This window comes from Abramis brama (assembly GCF_963993115.1).
Source record: "Abramis brama genome assembly, chromosome: 3".
Taxonomy (NCBI): Eukaryota; Metazoa; Chordata; class Actinopteri; order Cypriniformes; family Leuciscidae; genus Abramis; species Abramis brama.
In genome coordinates, this window is record NC_139965.1 from 13,505,605 (window position 1) to 13,521,093 (window position 15,489).

Consider the following 15,489-nt stretch of genomic DNA (forward strand, 5'->3'; position numbering starts at 1 on the left):
TATCGGCCCAGGCAAAAAGTGGGGGGACAATATTGGCGGGGGGACAATATCGGCCCAGGCAAAAAGTGGGGGGACAATATCCACCCAGGCAAAAAAGTGGGGGGACAATATCGGCCCAGGCAAAAATTACACCTATGTTAAAAAACTACATCAAGATATATTCTCTGAAAGCAAGTCTTTTGCAAATTTCCATTTCAAGTAAAATCTAATATTTTCTTGAAGATGTTAAAGTGCCCCTATTATGCTATGTCTCCTACAACGGGTTCATGCATCAAAGGTAAAAAAAAACTGATTCATTTTCTCATAATATAGATTTGCACATCACCACATTTTCAATGATTCTCAAACGACTCGTCAGATGAATCAATCTCTCTAAATCCCTCCTTTCCGCAAGCTACTCTGCTCTGATTGGCCAGACAGCTCAGTCTGTTGTGATTGGTCTACCGCGTACAGCGTGCACGTTGAAAACAAAAACACCCATTGCCATAACAACGTCAGCTCTGCTTGTACAGAGGCTTCCTACACCGCAAACTAAACAGTAAACAGTATTTTACCATACACGATTTTACCATATCAATCAGAGCGCAAGTCCAATTATGAAACATTGGAAGAACTAGTCAGTCATTCAACCCGAACCTCCATCACAAGGACGACTCAGAAGTCACTCAGTTTGAGGTACATTATGAGATGTTGCAACTGTAATTCCTCACCATCAGCATTAAAAAGTGCATGATTGCATGAACAAACCGATTGTTTTACTTGTACTAATTTATTTACAGAGTATTTTTCTAATTTATTTCGGTGAACACGTGGAAACTATCAATAACAGTGCATACATTAGCCGAGCTCTAACGTGAATGACTGATGTAACATAAACGTTGGTAAAACAAATCTTGCTCCATGCTTAATCTTTCCTCAAAGTAGTGAGAACGACAGACAATCTGCATTAATAGACACAGTTATAGGTAATAGCGGCCCACAACTAATTAGCAGAAGTATTTCAGTAAGACAGTAATAACCTGAGTTAACCAGTTAGCAGGAGACCTACACAATATAACACTCAAAACTAAGTATTTTGAACACCATCTTTCAAGAGCAAGCGGTGTGTGAATCGCATTGAACTCTGAGATTTGAGAAGCAGTCGTCATTAAAATAAAGGGAACACAGCAAAAGTTTAGGATTATACTGCTGTGATATCGTGGTAAAGATGAACTTTAACCACTGATTCTTCACATGTTCGTCCTTGGGCAGTGAAAATAAACTGGCTTTACCTTCACATTGTAGAGCACAGCGTCTTCTCGACATGATGCTGTCCAGTATCCAGGTGTCTGCGCGGGCAGTGGGCGGGCAATATGCTAATGTTTCGTCTTGACGTCACAACGAAACGGCTTATGACTCGTTTGAAAAATGATTAATTTCATTGACTCAGAGTCGACTCTTACTTTTGAAAGACAATAACTTTATATACGGTGCACTTTCAGATTTAAAACTTTGCAGGGTGTTTTCATTCACTTAGAGCTATGTTACACACTACATGAATCACAAAAACTAACACGGGTCATTTTCAAAAATCCATAATAGGGGCACTTTAAGAAGATGTTTAGAAGGTTGTGGTTTACAAAGAGACAAAAAAATATGTTAATGCTTCTGTTGAGATCAAAGTTTACCATATTACTAATACTAAAAGTGATTCTCATCACCTGTGAGGACATGTTGACAGTGAGCATTGCCCATGTGACTGAGTCCAGGCTCTGCAGGACACTCTGGGCCACTGAAGTCTTCCCCGTCCCCACAGGACCCGTCAGGAGCACAGGGTGCTGAGCGGACACCAGAGCCTTGACCAGGTAATGATACCGTACCGTGTCCACTGTGGGGACCATGATCTTATAGAATGGAGCGCTGCAGAGAGACAGATCATAATTAAAAAGACGCCAACAAGAAAGTAGAAAAGTGGGGCAGCTAAGTATGAGACATGCTTTTAAAAAAGGACAAAAAATGAAGAGAATAGAATACAGAGCGAGAGAGAAACAGCAAAAAGGGGTGGGAGAAAATAGAGTTGAGAGCAGAATGAATGAGAATAACAAGAAGGAAGAGGAGGTGAAAAGTCCTGATTGAAAGACTGAAAATTGAAAGATGTAGCGAGACATTTCAAATGAATAGAGGGATAAAAAAAGAGTCAGGTAAGAAAAAAAAGAACCCCAGGATGGAAAAATGGACAGCCGACAAATAGGGAGCAAAGAGAGCCAAGAGGACAAAGGACAATGAAGGGGAAAGAGTTGGACTGACATGACAAATGAGAGCAGGGGAGAGAAGAGAGAGACGAAGAAGGATGAAAAGATGAGAAATATGAATAGACAGGGAATTCAGAAGTCTGGGAGGGAGCCAGGCGAGAGGCCTTTGACTGAGCCCGCAGGCGGCTGGCAGAGACCCCCCCCCACACACACACACACACACACACACATCTCACTTGGAGGTGTAGCGCCAGCCTTTGGGCAGCTTGTCCTCAAATGACGCCCACGTTTTGTTCTTGGTGTCCACGTAGTACTCGTAGATGGTGTCCTGAGGTTTAATACAACAATTATTTTTCCAGTAATATATTTGTTTCTGTAGGCAGAAAGGCTTAAAAGTTTGTTGTAGACACACAGCATCAGCACTTTCATGTGCCATTAGCATGTGCATGCATAAATTTACATGTATCTATTTCATACTGTATGTACATCCCCTCCCTCCCCTACCCGAGAGCCAAAGCGGCGTTACACATGAATGTGTGGACTCGTAGGACCACCGTGAGTGTTTAGGGTGCCATTTGGGACAGAGCCCACTGTATACCTTGTTAGGAAAAGTTCCCTCTATTTCCCGTAGGAAGTTGTCAATCTTCTTGCGTCCATCCTCATCTACTGCCGCGCACACAGACCATATGAGACTGAAGATGAACCAGAGCTCCACCATACGACCAAAGTTTTCAGAGTCTGCTGGGTTCACCTGAGCAGCCAGAGAGAACGACAGCCTTGATCAGCTCAACTGAACAAATACCGAGATTAATATGTTTAAAGGTAATCATGACTATTTTGTAAACGTTTGTACGCTATAAAAAGCATGACTTTAAAAAAAATAATAATAATTATGAGAATTATTATTTAATCACCCTCATGTTGTTCCAAACCTCTATGACTTACTTTCTTCCATGGAACACAAAGGAGAAATTTTAAAGGGGTCATATGATGCTATTTAAAAATGTCATTATTTTGAATAGAATAGGTTAACATGCTTAAAAAAAACAACACATTTTTGTTCAAAAAACACATTATTTTTCACATACTGTAGATTATATCAGTACCTCTATTCCCAGTCTGTCTGAAACGCGCTGATTTCTACAAAGCCCTCCTTCTAAAAAGCTTAGAGTGCTCTGATTGGCCAGCAGACCCAGTGTGTTGTGATTGGCCAAACGCCACAAGCGCGTGTCTGAAATGTAACGCCCCTTACCATAATCATGAGCTTCAGCTTCCAAGGCTTTAAAGTGATAGTTCACCCAAAAATGAAAATTCACCCTCATGTTGTTCCAACCCCATACACCTTTCGTTCATCTTCAGAACACAAATTAAGATATTTTTGATGAAATCTGAGAGCTGTCTCACTTTGGGTGAACTATCCCTTTAAGCAATTGTAAACACACCGTAAATAATGTGGTCGTTTCGAGCCCGATACCGATACTGATACTGCTCAGGAACAGCTTTATAAATAAATCTTAACATCTGATTGCTTATTTCATCTGTTTTCAGAAGGCCAAACAAAATGGTTTTGCTTTCGTATCCAAACAGCGTCTCCGCGACATGACAACACTACAGTTCACAGGAGCGACGTCTTCTCTCTTTGCGTATGCCTTTGGGCTGGGAATATGCTGATATTTCACACTGTGATATAGACGTTTGAGGAAGTCATTTCTGGACTTCGACTGAGGTGTTTTAGGCAGGTCTGGATCAGTGCTCTCTGTTACTGTAGATAGAACAGCTCTCTTTGTGGGAGACTATGAGCTTTGTAACTTTGCAGAACATATACATGCACAAACAGATACATCACACTCTAAAGGAAAACGAAAACATTAAAAAACATCATACGACCCCTTCGAATAATATACTGGCTCCATGCAATTACAGTTGGAGTTTTCAAGCTTCAAAAAGGACACAAACGCCCCACAAATAAAAATATCATAAGTCTGTTCCTCACATATGGCTTCAGAAGACTTGGAATATAGCATATGTATGTATGATTGTATAGACCACTTTCATGGTGCTTTTCAGCTTGACAGCCTAGTTTCATTATATAAAAAAACATTTTATGTTTCACAATGTAAGAAAGTCACGTGGTCCATGTACAGTTGCAATATTGGCTGTACACATCAATGAGGTGAAAGTGTTCTGACCCCGTTCACTGGAGTGGCCAGTGTGTCGTAGAGTTTACACAGCGACGCCACTCCGTTCAGTTCAGTGATGGTCACCAGCTCCTTACAGTGAGTCTTCTTAAAAGTGAGGGTCTTGTCTATGTAGCGATCAAACAGCTGCCTGAGATGATCCGTTTCAACCTGAGAGCGAAAGAGAGAGAGAGAGAGATGAAGCACTTTCCCAAACGTTTAATATCATGGATACTTGAGCTAAGCATTGTGTCCCAAACCTTCTTCCGTTTTTCCATCCAGGACTGAACATAAGGCTTCCAGCTCAAATCAGAATAGTCATTGTAAACCATCCCGCAGCGAGACACGGTGGCAGGGGACGCCACGGCTAGATCCTCCACTTCAAACAGTAATGAGACCTGCAACACACACTCTCATTAAAGCTTAAAACCCAACCAAATAAGCTCAGAACTGTCACTTAACTGAAGGGCCATTAAGTATTTCTATATTGAAACTTTTTTTTACTTAAATTGCGGGAAAAAAACCATAACATTTGTTGCTGATTTTAATGAAAAATATTCATAAATGCATTACAGGGATTTATTATTATTATTATTTTATTTTTTTGCATTGTAGTAAAAGAAAGACTTTTTGGCATTACAGTAATGTGAATTTGGGAAGAAAATATGCTTGACATAAAAATAATTCCTTTTCTTGATGCAAAATTCACTACTGTTCAAATGTTTGAGGTCGGTAAGATTTATTAAATGTTTTTGAAAGAAATCTCTTATGCTCAGCAAGGCTGCATTTATTTGATAAAAATATAGTAAAAGCAGTAATATTGCGATGACAAAGCTGAATTTTCAGCATCATTTACTTATTATTATCAATGTTGAAAAAGGTTGTGCTGCCTAATATTTTTGTGGAAACTGAAACATTTTCGTTGGGATTCTTTGATGAAAACAAAGTTGAAAAGAAGATCATTTTTTTAATAGAAATCTTTTGTAACATTATAAACGTCTTTACTGTCACTTTTTAAAATTAATTGAATGTGTCTTTGCTGAATAAAAGTTAATTTCTTCTTTTTTTTTTATCCAAACGTTTGAATGGTAGTGTACACAGTATGTTTTCTTTTTGATTTTGGAATAAAATGTGCTTTGGCATTTCTTCATTAGATTTGCCCAGTAACTGAAAAAGAGCACAAGTGAAGGAAATAAATAGTTCTATGTATGGTAATACCCTGATGGGTTAGTGGGGTGAAACACACAGTATCAGGTCTGGAATCAGAAGTGAAATAACCCTGGGTGGGTGCCATTCGAGGTTTTAGTGTGTTACGGCTATCGTCTGCCGTCCACCGGTACCTGTTCAGGCATGGAGATTCTCTCTCCGTTGATGAGTGTGAGGATTTTGTTGTCGTCCATTACAGAGTTCATGCTCTCGATCCACAGCGTGTCCACTGGCCCGTCAAACACAATCCACTTCTCATCAGGCTTCTCATCTGAGCTCGGCCACACAGAGAGGAAGTGTTAGTGCTTCACACACACACAGAATGAATGTGAATTTCCTAATACACCCTGGATCTCTTTGTCTCTCTATTTTTCATTTTCCAGTACTCCTCTTTTCTCTGTCAGCCTCATTTCCCTACTTTGGTTTCGCAGACACCAGAGAGACTTGCAGGCAATTGTGGTGAAGCCTCTAATTGATCATTTATCTTTTCCTGTCCCGTTATCTGTCCATGTGTGTCTCATTTACTGAACTCAAAACAATAAAACACAAGCACAGAGCACGGCTCATCTGTCTTACACACACATGCAAACGCGCCCTGTCTGGAAGCAGCAGGCCTGCTGGCTGCCTGGGTAAGCGTATAACACCAGAACTGTCACACACAGCTACAGGAAGTGTCACATTTCCTCTGGGCCATCTTCCTCTCTGAACAGGGAGGAGGGGGACGCACACAACAGACACAAGCCGTATTGAGCCACTGCAAACCGTGATTAGAAAGCTGGAGTTCAACATGTTGGGTATTGCCATCTTTGTGGGGATGATTTCATTTTTGGGTGAGCTATCCCTTTAAGACCAGTTCAAGACCCCTGACACCGGCCCCTGGATTAGACGAAAGAAACTGAAGGAGCCACTGAAACAGAGAAAACACCATGGGCTGCGTAAAGTGAGATAATCATTGGTTGACATTTGGCAGGAGAATGGTGGTGCTCCACTGAGAGTCGTCTTTTTGGTCAAAATGGCCACAGAGTTTAAGAACTGACAGGACACTCCTGTTTGTGAGATGGAAAGAGTTTAGGATATACAGCATGAGGGCTATAGACAAAACGGCTCTGCAAATTAGGTTAAAAGCGAGGCACAAACGAAAGGAAAATTTAATTGCAGGGGAAGCGGGAGAAAAAGAAAGTTCTAAGCAAAATTAAATAAACAAACAGCCTGAGGTGTTCGAATCAGCAATTCAGATCAGAATCCATTAGATCTCTGCATTACTGCACAAGAGCTCCAAGACAAAACGACCACATTAAAAAGCAAATGCACTAGAGCTAAATATACTAATTCCTGTCTGCTCTCCAGAAGCTATTCAATATGGCTCTTGAAGGGGGAATAAGTTTAACCGTAATAATGACTAAAGCATTTGTATGGGAAGCTGTTTTGCAGTAATCAATACCAGACTCATAGATTTACCCAAAGCACACAATCTCTCGGGTAGAAGTAAAATGGACTTTTTAATAACAAGATTACAGCACATCTGATTATACCTCTGTACTTACATTTATTGAAATAAATATCACACAAAAAAAAAAATTGCAAGATTTTTGCCTGAAACTTTATAAAAGCCTTTCATTCTATCTGCTAGTTGACATCAAAAACTATTTGACATCATAAGACGACTCTCTGGAATATGATCGATTGCAGCAGTCAAATATTTTTTGTGTAATTGCTCCTAAACTGCATTGACCAACATCTCTCAAATCACTCTCCGGCCTCTTTCAGAATCAATGATTGAACTCAAACCTATATTGCATGTCCATTTATTCAATTATTAAGTAAGTAGCCGTTTAATAAGAATTTTAATGAACAGTCAGAAGGTCATTAATAGAAAATAGACTCCTTTGGGGTAATACAAGATCCGACCACCTGGACAGACACGGGTTTATTTCCCAATAAATGTCCTGTCCAGCTGAATGTACAATGATAATGAATCTTAAAAATATGATTTTAAGTGTTGAAATCACATTCAATTATTGTACACAGAAAGCATGAGCTAAATAAAATTATAGTAATAAAAATATAGCTATAAAAAAATCTCTCCCAGTCTCCTAGTAGCACAGAGTTATTGGATAAGCCCAGCATTTTCCAACCAGTTCAAACCACATCTGTAGTTTCTGATCTCACTCAGTATGACTCAGAAATGCTTTATCTACACACATGATCTGGTTCTGGTTCTGAATTACAGCAAAAGTTGGACCTACTAGAACAGTACTGACAGACCTGGACCATTTACCCTGGCAGTAAATCTAAAATTAAAAACTAGAATATTGACCTCCAGGTTTCATAAGTACATGCATGACAAACATATTCATATCCAATTATATCACACATTCATCAAAGTACAATTAGGCCTGAAACTCAGGTCCACAAGCAACATCAACCCTGAATGAATTGAGAGGAAGGGCTCACAGGGCCCACTGTGTCATAAAAATGCAATGTCCTGAGATTTCAATTAAAATTAGGCTGAAAATATTGGAAGCAGTAATTGAGGCCATTGCTTTTTATGGCAGCGAGGTGTGTGGTCCACTAACAAACCAAGAACTCGCCAAATGGGAAAAACACCCAACTGAGACCTTGCCTGTTGTATTCTGTAAAAAAAAAAAGTACATGGAACTCCAGAAATAATGCATGCAGGGTATAATTAGGCCAATATCCATTAACTATGAGGACACAAAACAGGCAATTAAATTCTGGAACCATTTACAACTTACTGGTTTCTGAACATACCATTAAAAAAATCCTGTGAATTCAAGAGTTGAGCAGAGAAAACAAAACAAGCCTCTCACTAAATACAGACTGAGGTTCAACTACAGAATCATTAATTAGACTAAACAACACTGAAATGCAGATGAAAGTTAAACGCATTAGGAAAAGTAAAATGCAATGTTATCTGGCCAAGAAAATGGGAATCATCTTGACTAGGTCTATACTCAGCAAACAATCCGGCAACAGGACGTAGTAGGTGGAAAACATGGCAAAATAAACAAAGAGCTAAATAAATTGTTGTTCTTATGAAGCAGACCAAACAAAATTGAGTTGTACTATGACTCAATACAAAGATGAATGAAAACTGCAAACTTACCACAAAACACTTTTCACTTTAAAACCTAATTTTTTTAAATCTTTCCTTAAAGGGACACTTAACAATATTTGTCATCCTTTCCTCACCCTCAAGTCAGTCCTGAAGGCTAGTACTGAAACTGTTTTGGTTACCATTGGCTTCCACTGTATGAGAAAAAAGGTATCTTTTGATAACAGAAGAACGAAAGCCATTCAGGTTAGGTGCAAAATGAGGGCGAATAAATGATGACAGAATAATATTTTAATGAAAAAAATTTCTGTAAAAACTCTGTTTTCTAATTGCTTTACATAAGCAATAATGAACTCAAGGCTGTGCTGTATTATATTCACAATACAGCATGGTCTGATGCACCTTAGTGCTTAATTAATATTTTTCCCCTTTTATTTAACATTTTTCTCTTTTTAATACTCACTGACTCATTCTCTTTGGCAAATGCACCATGACTTGTCATGCCAATGAAGCCCATTGAAAGAGAAACAGAGGGAGGAAGAGTCCAGAGAGAAACACAAGCAACCGGGGAAAGGCACAGTTTTGGCTCTGTCAGACCGTTTCAAAGGAGCAGAGCAGTACACACACACACACACACACACATGCTCATTTCAATTCTGCAAAATGATTTATATAAACATAGCCTAATAAAACTCTGAGAAGAACATATTGAAGTTTAAACAATCTATTTTCCAGAGAAGACTTCTCGGATCTTAAGCGGCAGGCCTCTAAATTTGCCTTTTCAAGTATTTTCAAGTGCTTCAATGAGGTGTGAGATTCTTAAAAACTGCTTAAAGGGAAATAAAAAAATCATTATCTGTCTCAGCGCTTGGGTTTCTAAGAGTTAAACTCTTGCAGATCTGCTCTGTAATAATACACATACACAGACTTATGAGAGAAACTGAGAAAATCCCAGCAGGCATTCTGAGCAGATTCTTTGTCAGCCATTCTTTGTTTTCCACTATTGTCATTGCTCTACAACAATAAGCTGCAAATGCTTTGTCAATACAAATGCAGCTATTTGTCATTCCAATAAATCAAACTAAACTGCAAGTGAAAAACTCAGAAAGAGAGAGAAAGATGGAAAGAGAGGGGATTTGAGCTGTATGCTGGTCAAGTTCAGAATAATCAACATCAAAAAGAGCGAGATCAGATCAGTGTGACAGCAGCTACAATTCATAAAACACTGAGATCACTGCAATAAAGAAACATGAATTTCGTATAATTCATTAAAATAATAAAATAAAATAAAAAGATGTTTTTGAGACACAATAGCCAGACATAACCTTGCATGTGTACATTGCATGACCAATCATTAAGAAATATAACTTCATATTGAAATTGTACACAGAACGAAAGCACGCCTCCAATCCCTGCTGCTTTAGCAGGCTGTATAGCGATCAAAGAGAAATACTGGAAAAAAACAAGCGTTGTGATTTCCTGTGATACTCTAGAGACTGGCACAGAGACAGAGAGAGTTTATGGGCAGAGACCAGGCTGGACGGGACGGTGAAGGAAAAAAAAGAAAGAAAACTAATCAGCAAACTTTTCTACAACCACTTTCAGTCGTTCTTTGCTTCCTTCTTTCTTTCTCTCTTCTGTTTGTTCTTGTTACATCAGGATTCATTTCCCCTGTCAGTGCTTCAGCTGACGTCGCAGAGCGCCTGCTATCAGCAACATGCCAAACTTCTTGATGAGCACAAGCTTTAAAGTCAACATGAAACGACATTCACAACACCTCTTACTCTTACTACCGAAATGTGCCACTCAAAAATACAGGACATTCAATAAAAAACAACAACAAAATGACAAATCTAAATGAGTGATCTTTTTTAAATCTATTGTTATTAGCAATTATTGCTGTGTTCTTTGTCAACCAGCATTAAACTAGCTAACTAGAATTAGAAACAGTGTTTTTGAGTCTTATGTTCCTCCACAGCCCCATCAGTAGGACCACACCAAAAATGTGTTTTTTAAAACTTTAATTATACTGGAAATCAATCAGCATTATATCATTAAAGCGTCCATCATTAAAATGATACTCTTTCATGCTAAAACCAAATCGATACTATGGGTGCAAAACAGACTCACCAAGAAGCTTCCTCTCCCTTTAATGAGACACCTGAGCTTGTTTTTCTTTAGCACGTTTTGACAGTTCTAGGGGGAAATGTATTTGACGTTGTATTGATGTGAAGAAGAGAGAAGTGCGAGAGCGACGATTAAAGAGCACTGCTGCACAACTGTTCCACCGACTGCTGTCTTTATATGCACACACTGCATGAGTGCGATCCAAACAAATGTCTGAATCCAAAGTGTACCCATTTTTTTTGTTCTCCATCTTTAAACTCAAGTTAAGTTGACATTTACACAGCTTACACAGGGTACACCATGCACTGAAATGCTTGTTACAGGTGCTGTATGTAACTTTTTCACTCTACTAAAGCATAAAAATACCATAATCTGTTTGCATATATTGAGGAAACATACTTGTTTCTCTGAAAAACTCTTCTACAGCCAGTTATTTTACTTTGAAATGTGCGTTTCCAGGCTGGAATGTTTGTTTTTGCTTTGGTCTGTGTTACTGCACGTTGCCAATTTTCATTGTCCATTGCGCTGGTTCCTATTGCGTGTGCTCAAACTGGCAACCCGTGTGAGCGCCATCCAGTCTGAGGAGCAGGAGGCGGGAGAAACGACGATCTCCGAAATGTTTAATTCGACTGCAGTACCTATTTCGACCACTAGCTGTCATTCTTACATACTGCACCTTTAAAGAAAACAAAGACAAGACAAAATGTACCTGCACAGGCCGCCCTCATGAGTGAGGAAAGGACACCATCCGTCCACTCATTGCTGGAGAGGTTGTATTCTCCGTACAACTCTCCTAGGCTCACTGCCTTGGGGTTCAGGGGACACTCCTAAAGGGGCGTCAGCAAAGGTAAAAGGTCAGAGTTTAAAGTAGAAGGGAATTATTCAACTACAGGATAGGAAGCAAACAGAGGTGAAATCATACAGCGGTGAGAGACTGACACACAGGAGACTCAAGGGTGGGTGTGTGTATTATACGGAGTGGTGGTAATGAGGAAACAGGGTGAGGTGATGTTTGCATGGAGAGATAGAGATAGGCACCAGAAATAGATATGCAAAGAGGGAGGGGTGTTGAGTCAGATATGAAAGAGGAGACAGGCATCGAGAGATGGAGAGACAGAAAGAAGGAGGGAGAGAGAAAGGGAGGATGCCAATAGAAATGGCAGCTTGAGTCACAGAGAGAGCGGGGAACAAGATGGACCCCCAAACTGTAAAGAATTACGCACACTAGGCAGAGAGTACCTAGAGATGTAAACCAACAGAGATTTAGAATCATATGCAAACCCACACAGACACACAGTCACCACAGGTGCCCAATCCCACAGAGAATTAGACAGTGACAAGGACAGGGGCAAAAGCACTGGAAGAAAAGAGCGGGAGAGAATTAGGCTGTGTTCAGAATGGAACACTACCTTACACTTACTGAATACTGTGCTGTATACAGTGTACACTGACTTCTATTTTTTAGTTTATAGAATAATTGGAATTCTATAGTTCTTACTGCATACTGCACAGCATACTTACAAAAAAATGAAAAACAGTAAGGAGTATTAATATTATATAAATATATATTTTAAGAAGATTAATATATATATATATATATATATATATATATATATATATATATATATATACTTGAATAAATATACTTACAGTGAGGAAAATAAGTATTTGAACACCCTGCTATTTTGCAAGTTCTCCCACTTGGAAATCATGGAGGGGTCTGAAATTGTCATCGTAGGTGCATGTCCACTGTGAGAGACATAATCTAAAAAAAAAAATCCAGAAATCACAATGTATGATTTTTTAACTATTTATTTGTATGATACAGCTGCAAATAAGTATTTGAACACCTGTCTATCAGCTAGAATTCTGACCCTCAAAGACCTGTTAGTCTGCCTTTAAAATGTCCACCTCCACTCCATTTATTATCCTAAATTAGATGCACCTGTTTGAGGTCGTTAGCTGCATAAAGACACCTGTCCACCCCATACAATCAGTAAGAATCCAACTACTAACATGGCCAAGACCAAAGAGCTGTCCAAAGACACTAGAGACAAAATTGTACACCTCCACAAGGCTGGAAAGGGCTACGGGGAAATTGCCAAGCAGCTTGGTGAAAAAAGGTCCACTGTTGGAGCAATCATTAGAAAATGGAAGAAGCTAAACATGACTGTCAATCTCCCTTGGACTGGGGCTCCATGCAAGATCTCACCTCGTGGGGTCTCAATGATCCTAAGAAAGGTGAGAAATCAGCCCAGAAGTACACGGGAGGAGCTGGTCAATGACCTGAAAAGAGCTGGGACCACCGTTTCCAAGGTTACTGTTGGTAATACACTAAGACGTCATGGTTTGAAATCATGCATGGCACGGAAGGTTCCCCTGCTTAAACCAGCACATGTCAAGGCCCGTCTTAAGTTTGCCAATGACCATTTGGATGATCCAGAGGAGTCATGGGAGAAAGTCATGTGGTCAGATGAGACCAAAATAGAACTTTTTGGTCATAATTCCACTAAACGTGTTTGGAGGAAGAATGATGAGTACCATCCCAAGAACACCATCCTTACTGTGAAGCATGGGGGTGGTAGCATCATGCTTTGGGAGTGTTTTTCTGCACATGGGACAGGGCGACTGCACTGTATTAAGGAGAGGATGACCGGGGCCATGTATTGCGAGATTTTGGGGAACAACCTCCTTCCCTCAGTTAGAGCATTGAAGATGGGTCGAGGCTGGGTCTTCCAACATGACAATGACCCGAAGCACACAGCCAGGATAACCAAGGAGTGGCTCTGTAAGAAGCATATCAAGGTTCTGGCGTGGCCTAGCCAGTCTCCAGACCTAAACCCAATAGAGAATCTTTGGAGGGAGCTCAAACTCCGTGTTTCTCAGCGACAGCCCAGAAACCTGACTGATCTAGAGAAGATCTGTGTGGAGGAGTGGGCCAAAATCCCTCCTGCAGTGTGTGCAAACCTGGTGAAAAACTACAGGAAACGTTTGACCTCTGTAATTGCAAACAAAGGCTACTGTACCAAATATTAACATTGATTTTCTCAGGTGTTCAAATACTTATTTGCAGCTGTATCATACAAATAAATAGTTAAAAAATCATACATTGTGATTTCTGGATTTTTTTTTTTAGATTATGTCTCTCACAGTGGACATGCACCTACGATGACAATTTCAGACCCCTCCATGATTTCTAAGTGGGAGAACTTGCAAAATAGCAGGGTGTTCAAATACTTATTTTCCTCACTGTATATCTTTAATATATATATATATATATATATATAATAGGGGTGTAACGATACCCTCATGTCACGATTCGATACATATCACGATACTGAACTCACGATACGATATTATTGCGATACTCCAAGACATATGGTAAAAGGTTATCAAAAAATGTACTGTCGATTAAAATGCTAAATTTGATATTACATTGTGTGTAAATGAATAGGCTTGGACTTGTAACCCAATGTACAGGACAATAGAGACACCAGAATAAAAATATTCATGATTCTGAAGCTGAAAATACTGAATTATTTTAGACGAATTTGCTTACACTCTTTCACTGACTAGATATATTTAAAATAATGTAGGCCACGTTTTACTGGTAACATAAAACATTTGGCATTGACATTTGACACACAAATATTCCCCCATTGCATTATTACACATTATATTCAACATTATATAGTATTTTAATGTAGTACTGACACTAAAACTCTGTAAACTTGATTTTTTTCACGCACAGTAATTTTCATTTTGGGTGAACTATACACAATACATATTGTCACTATCCACGATACATATTGTTATATATATATTATTACATATTGTAATACGATATATTGTGACACCCCTAATTTATAATGTTAAATGTTTCCACAAAAATATTAGGCAGCACAACTGTGATAAGACGAAATGTTAAACAATGTATTCTCTTAGTGTGTATTTTTAATATATATATCTTTTTTTTTGTATTTCTATTTATTTGTATGTGTTTAATCTAATTTTGTAATTGGTAATGTGCTATTCTCAAAGCAACCAAATATTCCAAAACTAACAGCATGCTACATGTTGTCACTTGACCTCATTATGTTAAATGTTTAATTTAGCAAGTACAGGGTCCCTCATTTCTCGTCCCAGCAGTTCCAATGCTAATTAAACCCACCTGAATAAACTAATCAGGTTCTTTAGCTTTACTTGAAAATTGCAGCCAGGTGTGTTGGAGCATGGTTGGAACTAAACTCGGTAAGAGTAGTATACTATTCATAACATGTTATAGGGTGCAGTACAAAAGAGGGCAAATTTGGATGGCGTCTATACAGAAAAACAATTTTTGAGAATTTTGAGAATATCAACAAAGCATAAAAACAATCTTTCAGACCTCACCTGCATCTCTCGCTTGTACACACACACACACTCCAGGAACATCATTAAAGAAGAAAAACCTGAGAAACATATTGCCCCCACCCCCACCCCAAACCCACTCTTCTATTTTTATCCACACCAGGATGAGACACGTGAAAGGGGTTACAAGAATCAAGAAGACGGGGAAAAACAACAGAAGCGAAAACAAAGGATCAGAACAAACATGAACGCTAAACACACGGTTTTAGACATGAGGAGGCTCAGCCAATGACTGCGTTAAAAGCACAGCGTGGAGTGGCTG

The 15,489-nt window shown here is 39.1% G+C and overlaps 1 protein-coding gene across 1 annotated transcript in view; it reads right to left on the reverse strand.

The window, feature by feature from the left end:
• Nucleotides 1–15,489, reverse strand: part of dnah2 (dynein, axonemal, heavy chain 2) — a gene marked incomplete at its 5' end in the record, with an annotated part of 122,658 nt that overhangs the window by 44,800 nt on the left and 62,369 nt on the right. Inside the window, 7 exons of the mRNA XM_084109614.1 lie at nucleotides 1,701–1,899; nucleotides 2,468–2,559; nucleotides 2,830–2,982; nucleotides 4,421–4,579; nucleotides 4,669–4,806; nucleotides 5,749–5,885; nucleotides 11,527–11,644. Of these exons, the coding sequence (XP_083965740.1) occupies nucleotides 1,701–1,899; nucleotides 2,468–2,559; nucleotides 2,830–2,982; nucleotides 4,421–4,579; nucleotides 4,669–4,806; nucleotides 5,749–5,885; nucleotides 11,527–11,644 (996 nt within the window). The remainder of the gene's footprint in view (nucleotides 1–1,700; nucleotides 1,900–2,467; nucleotides 2,560–2,829; nucleotides 2,983–4,420; nucleotides 4,580–4,668; nucleotides 4,807–5,748; nucleotides 5,886–11,526; nucleotides 11,645–15,489) is intronic.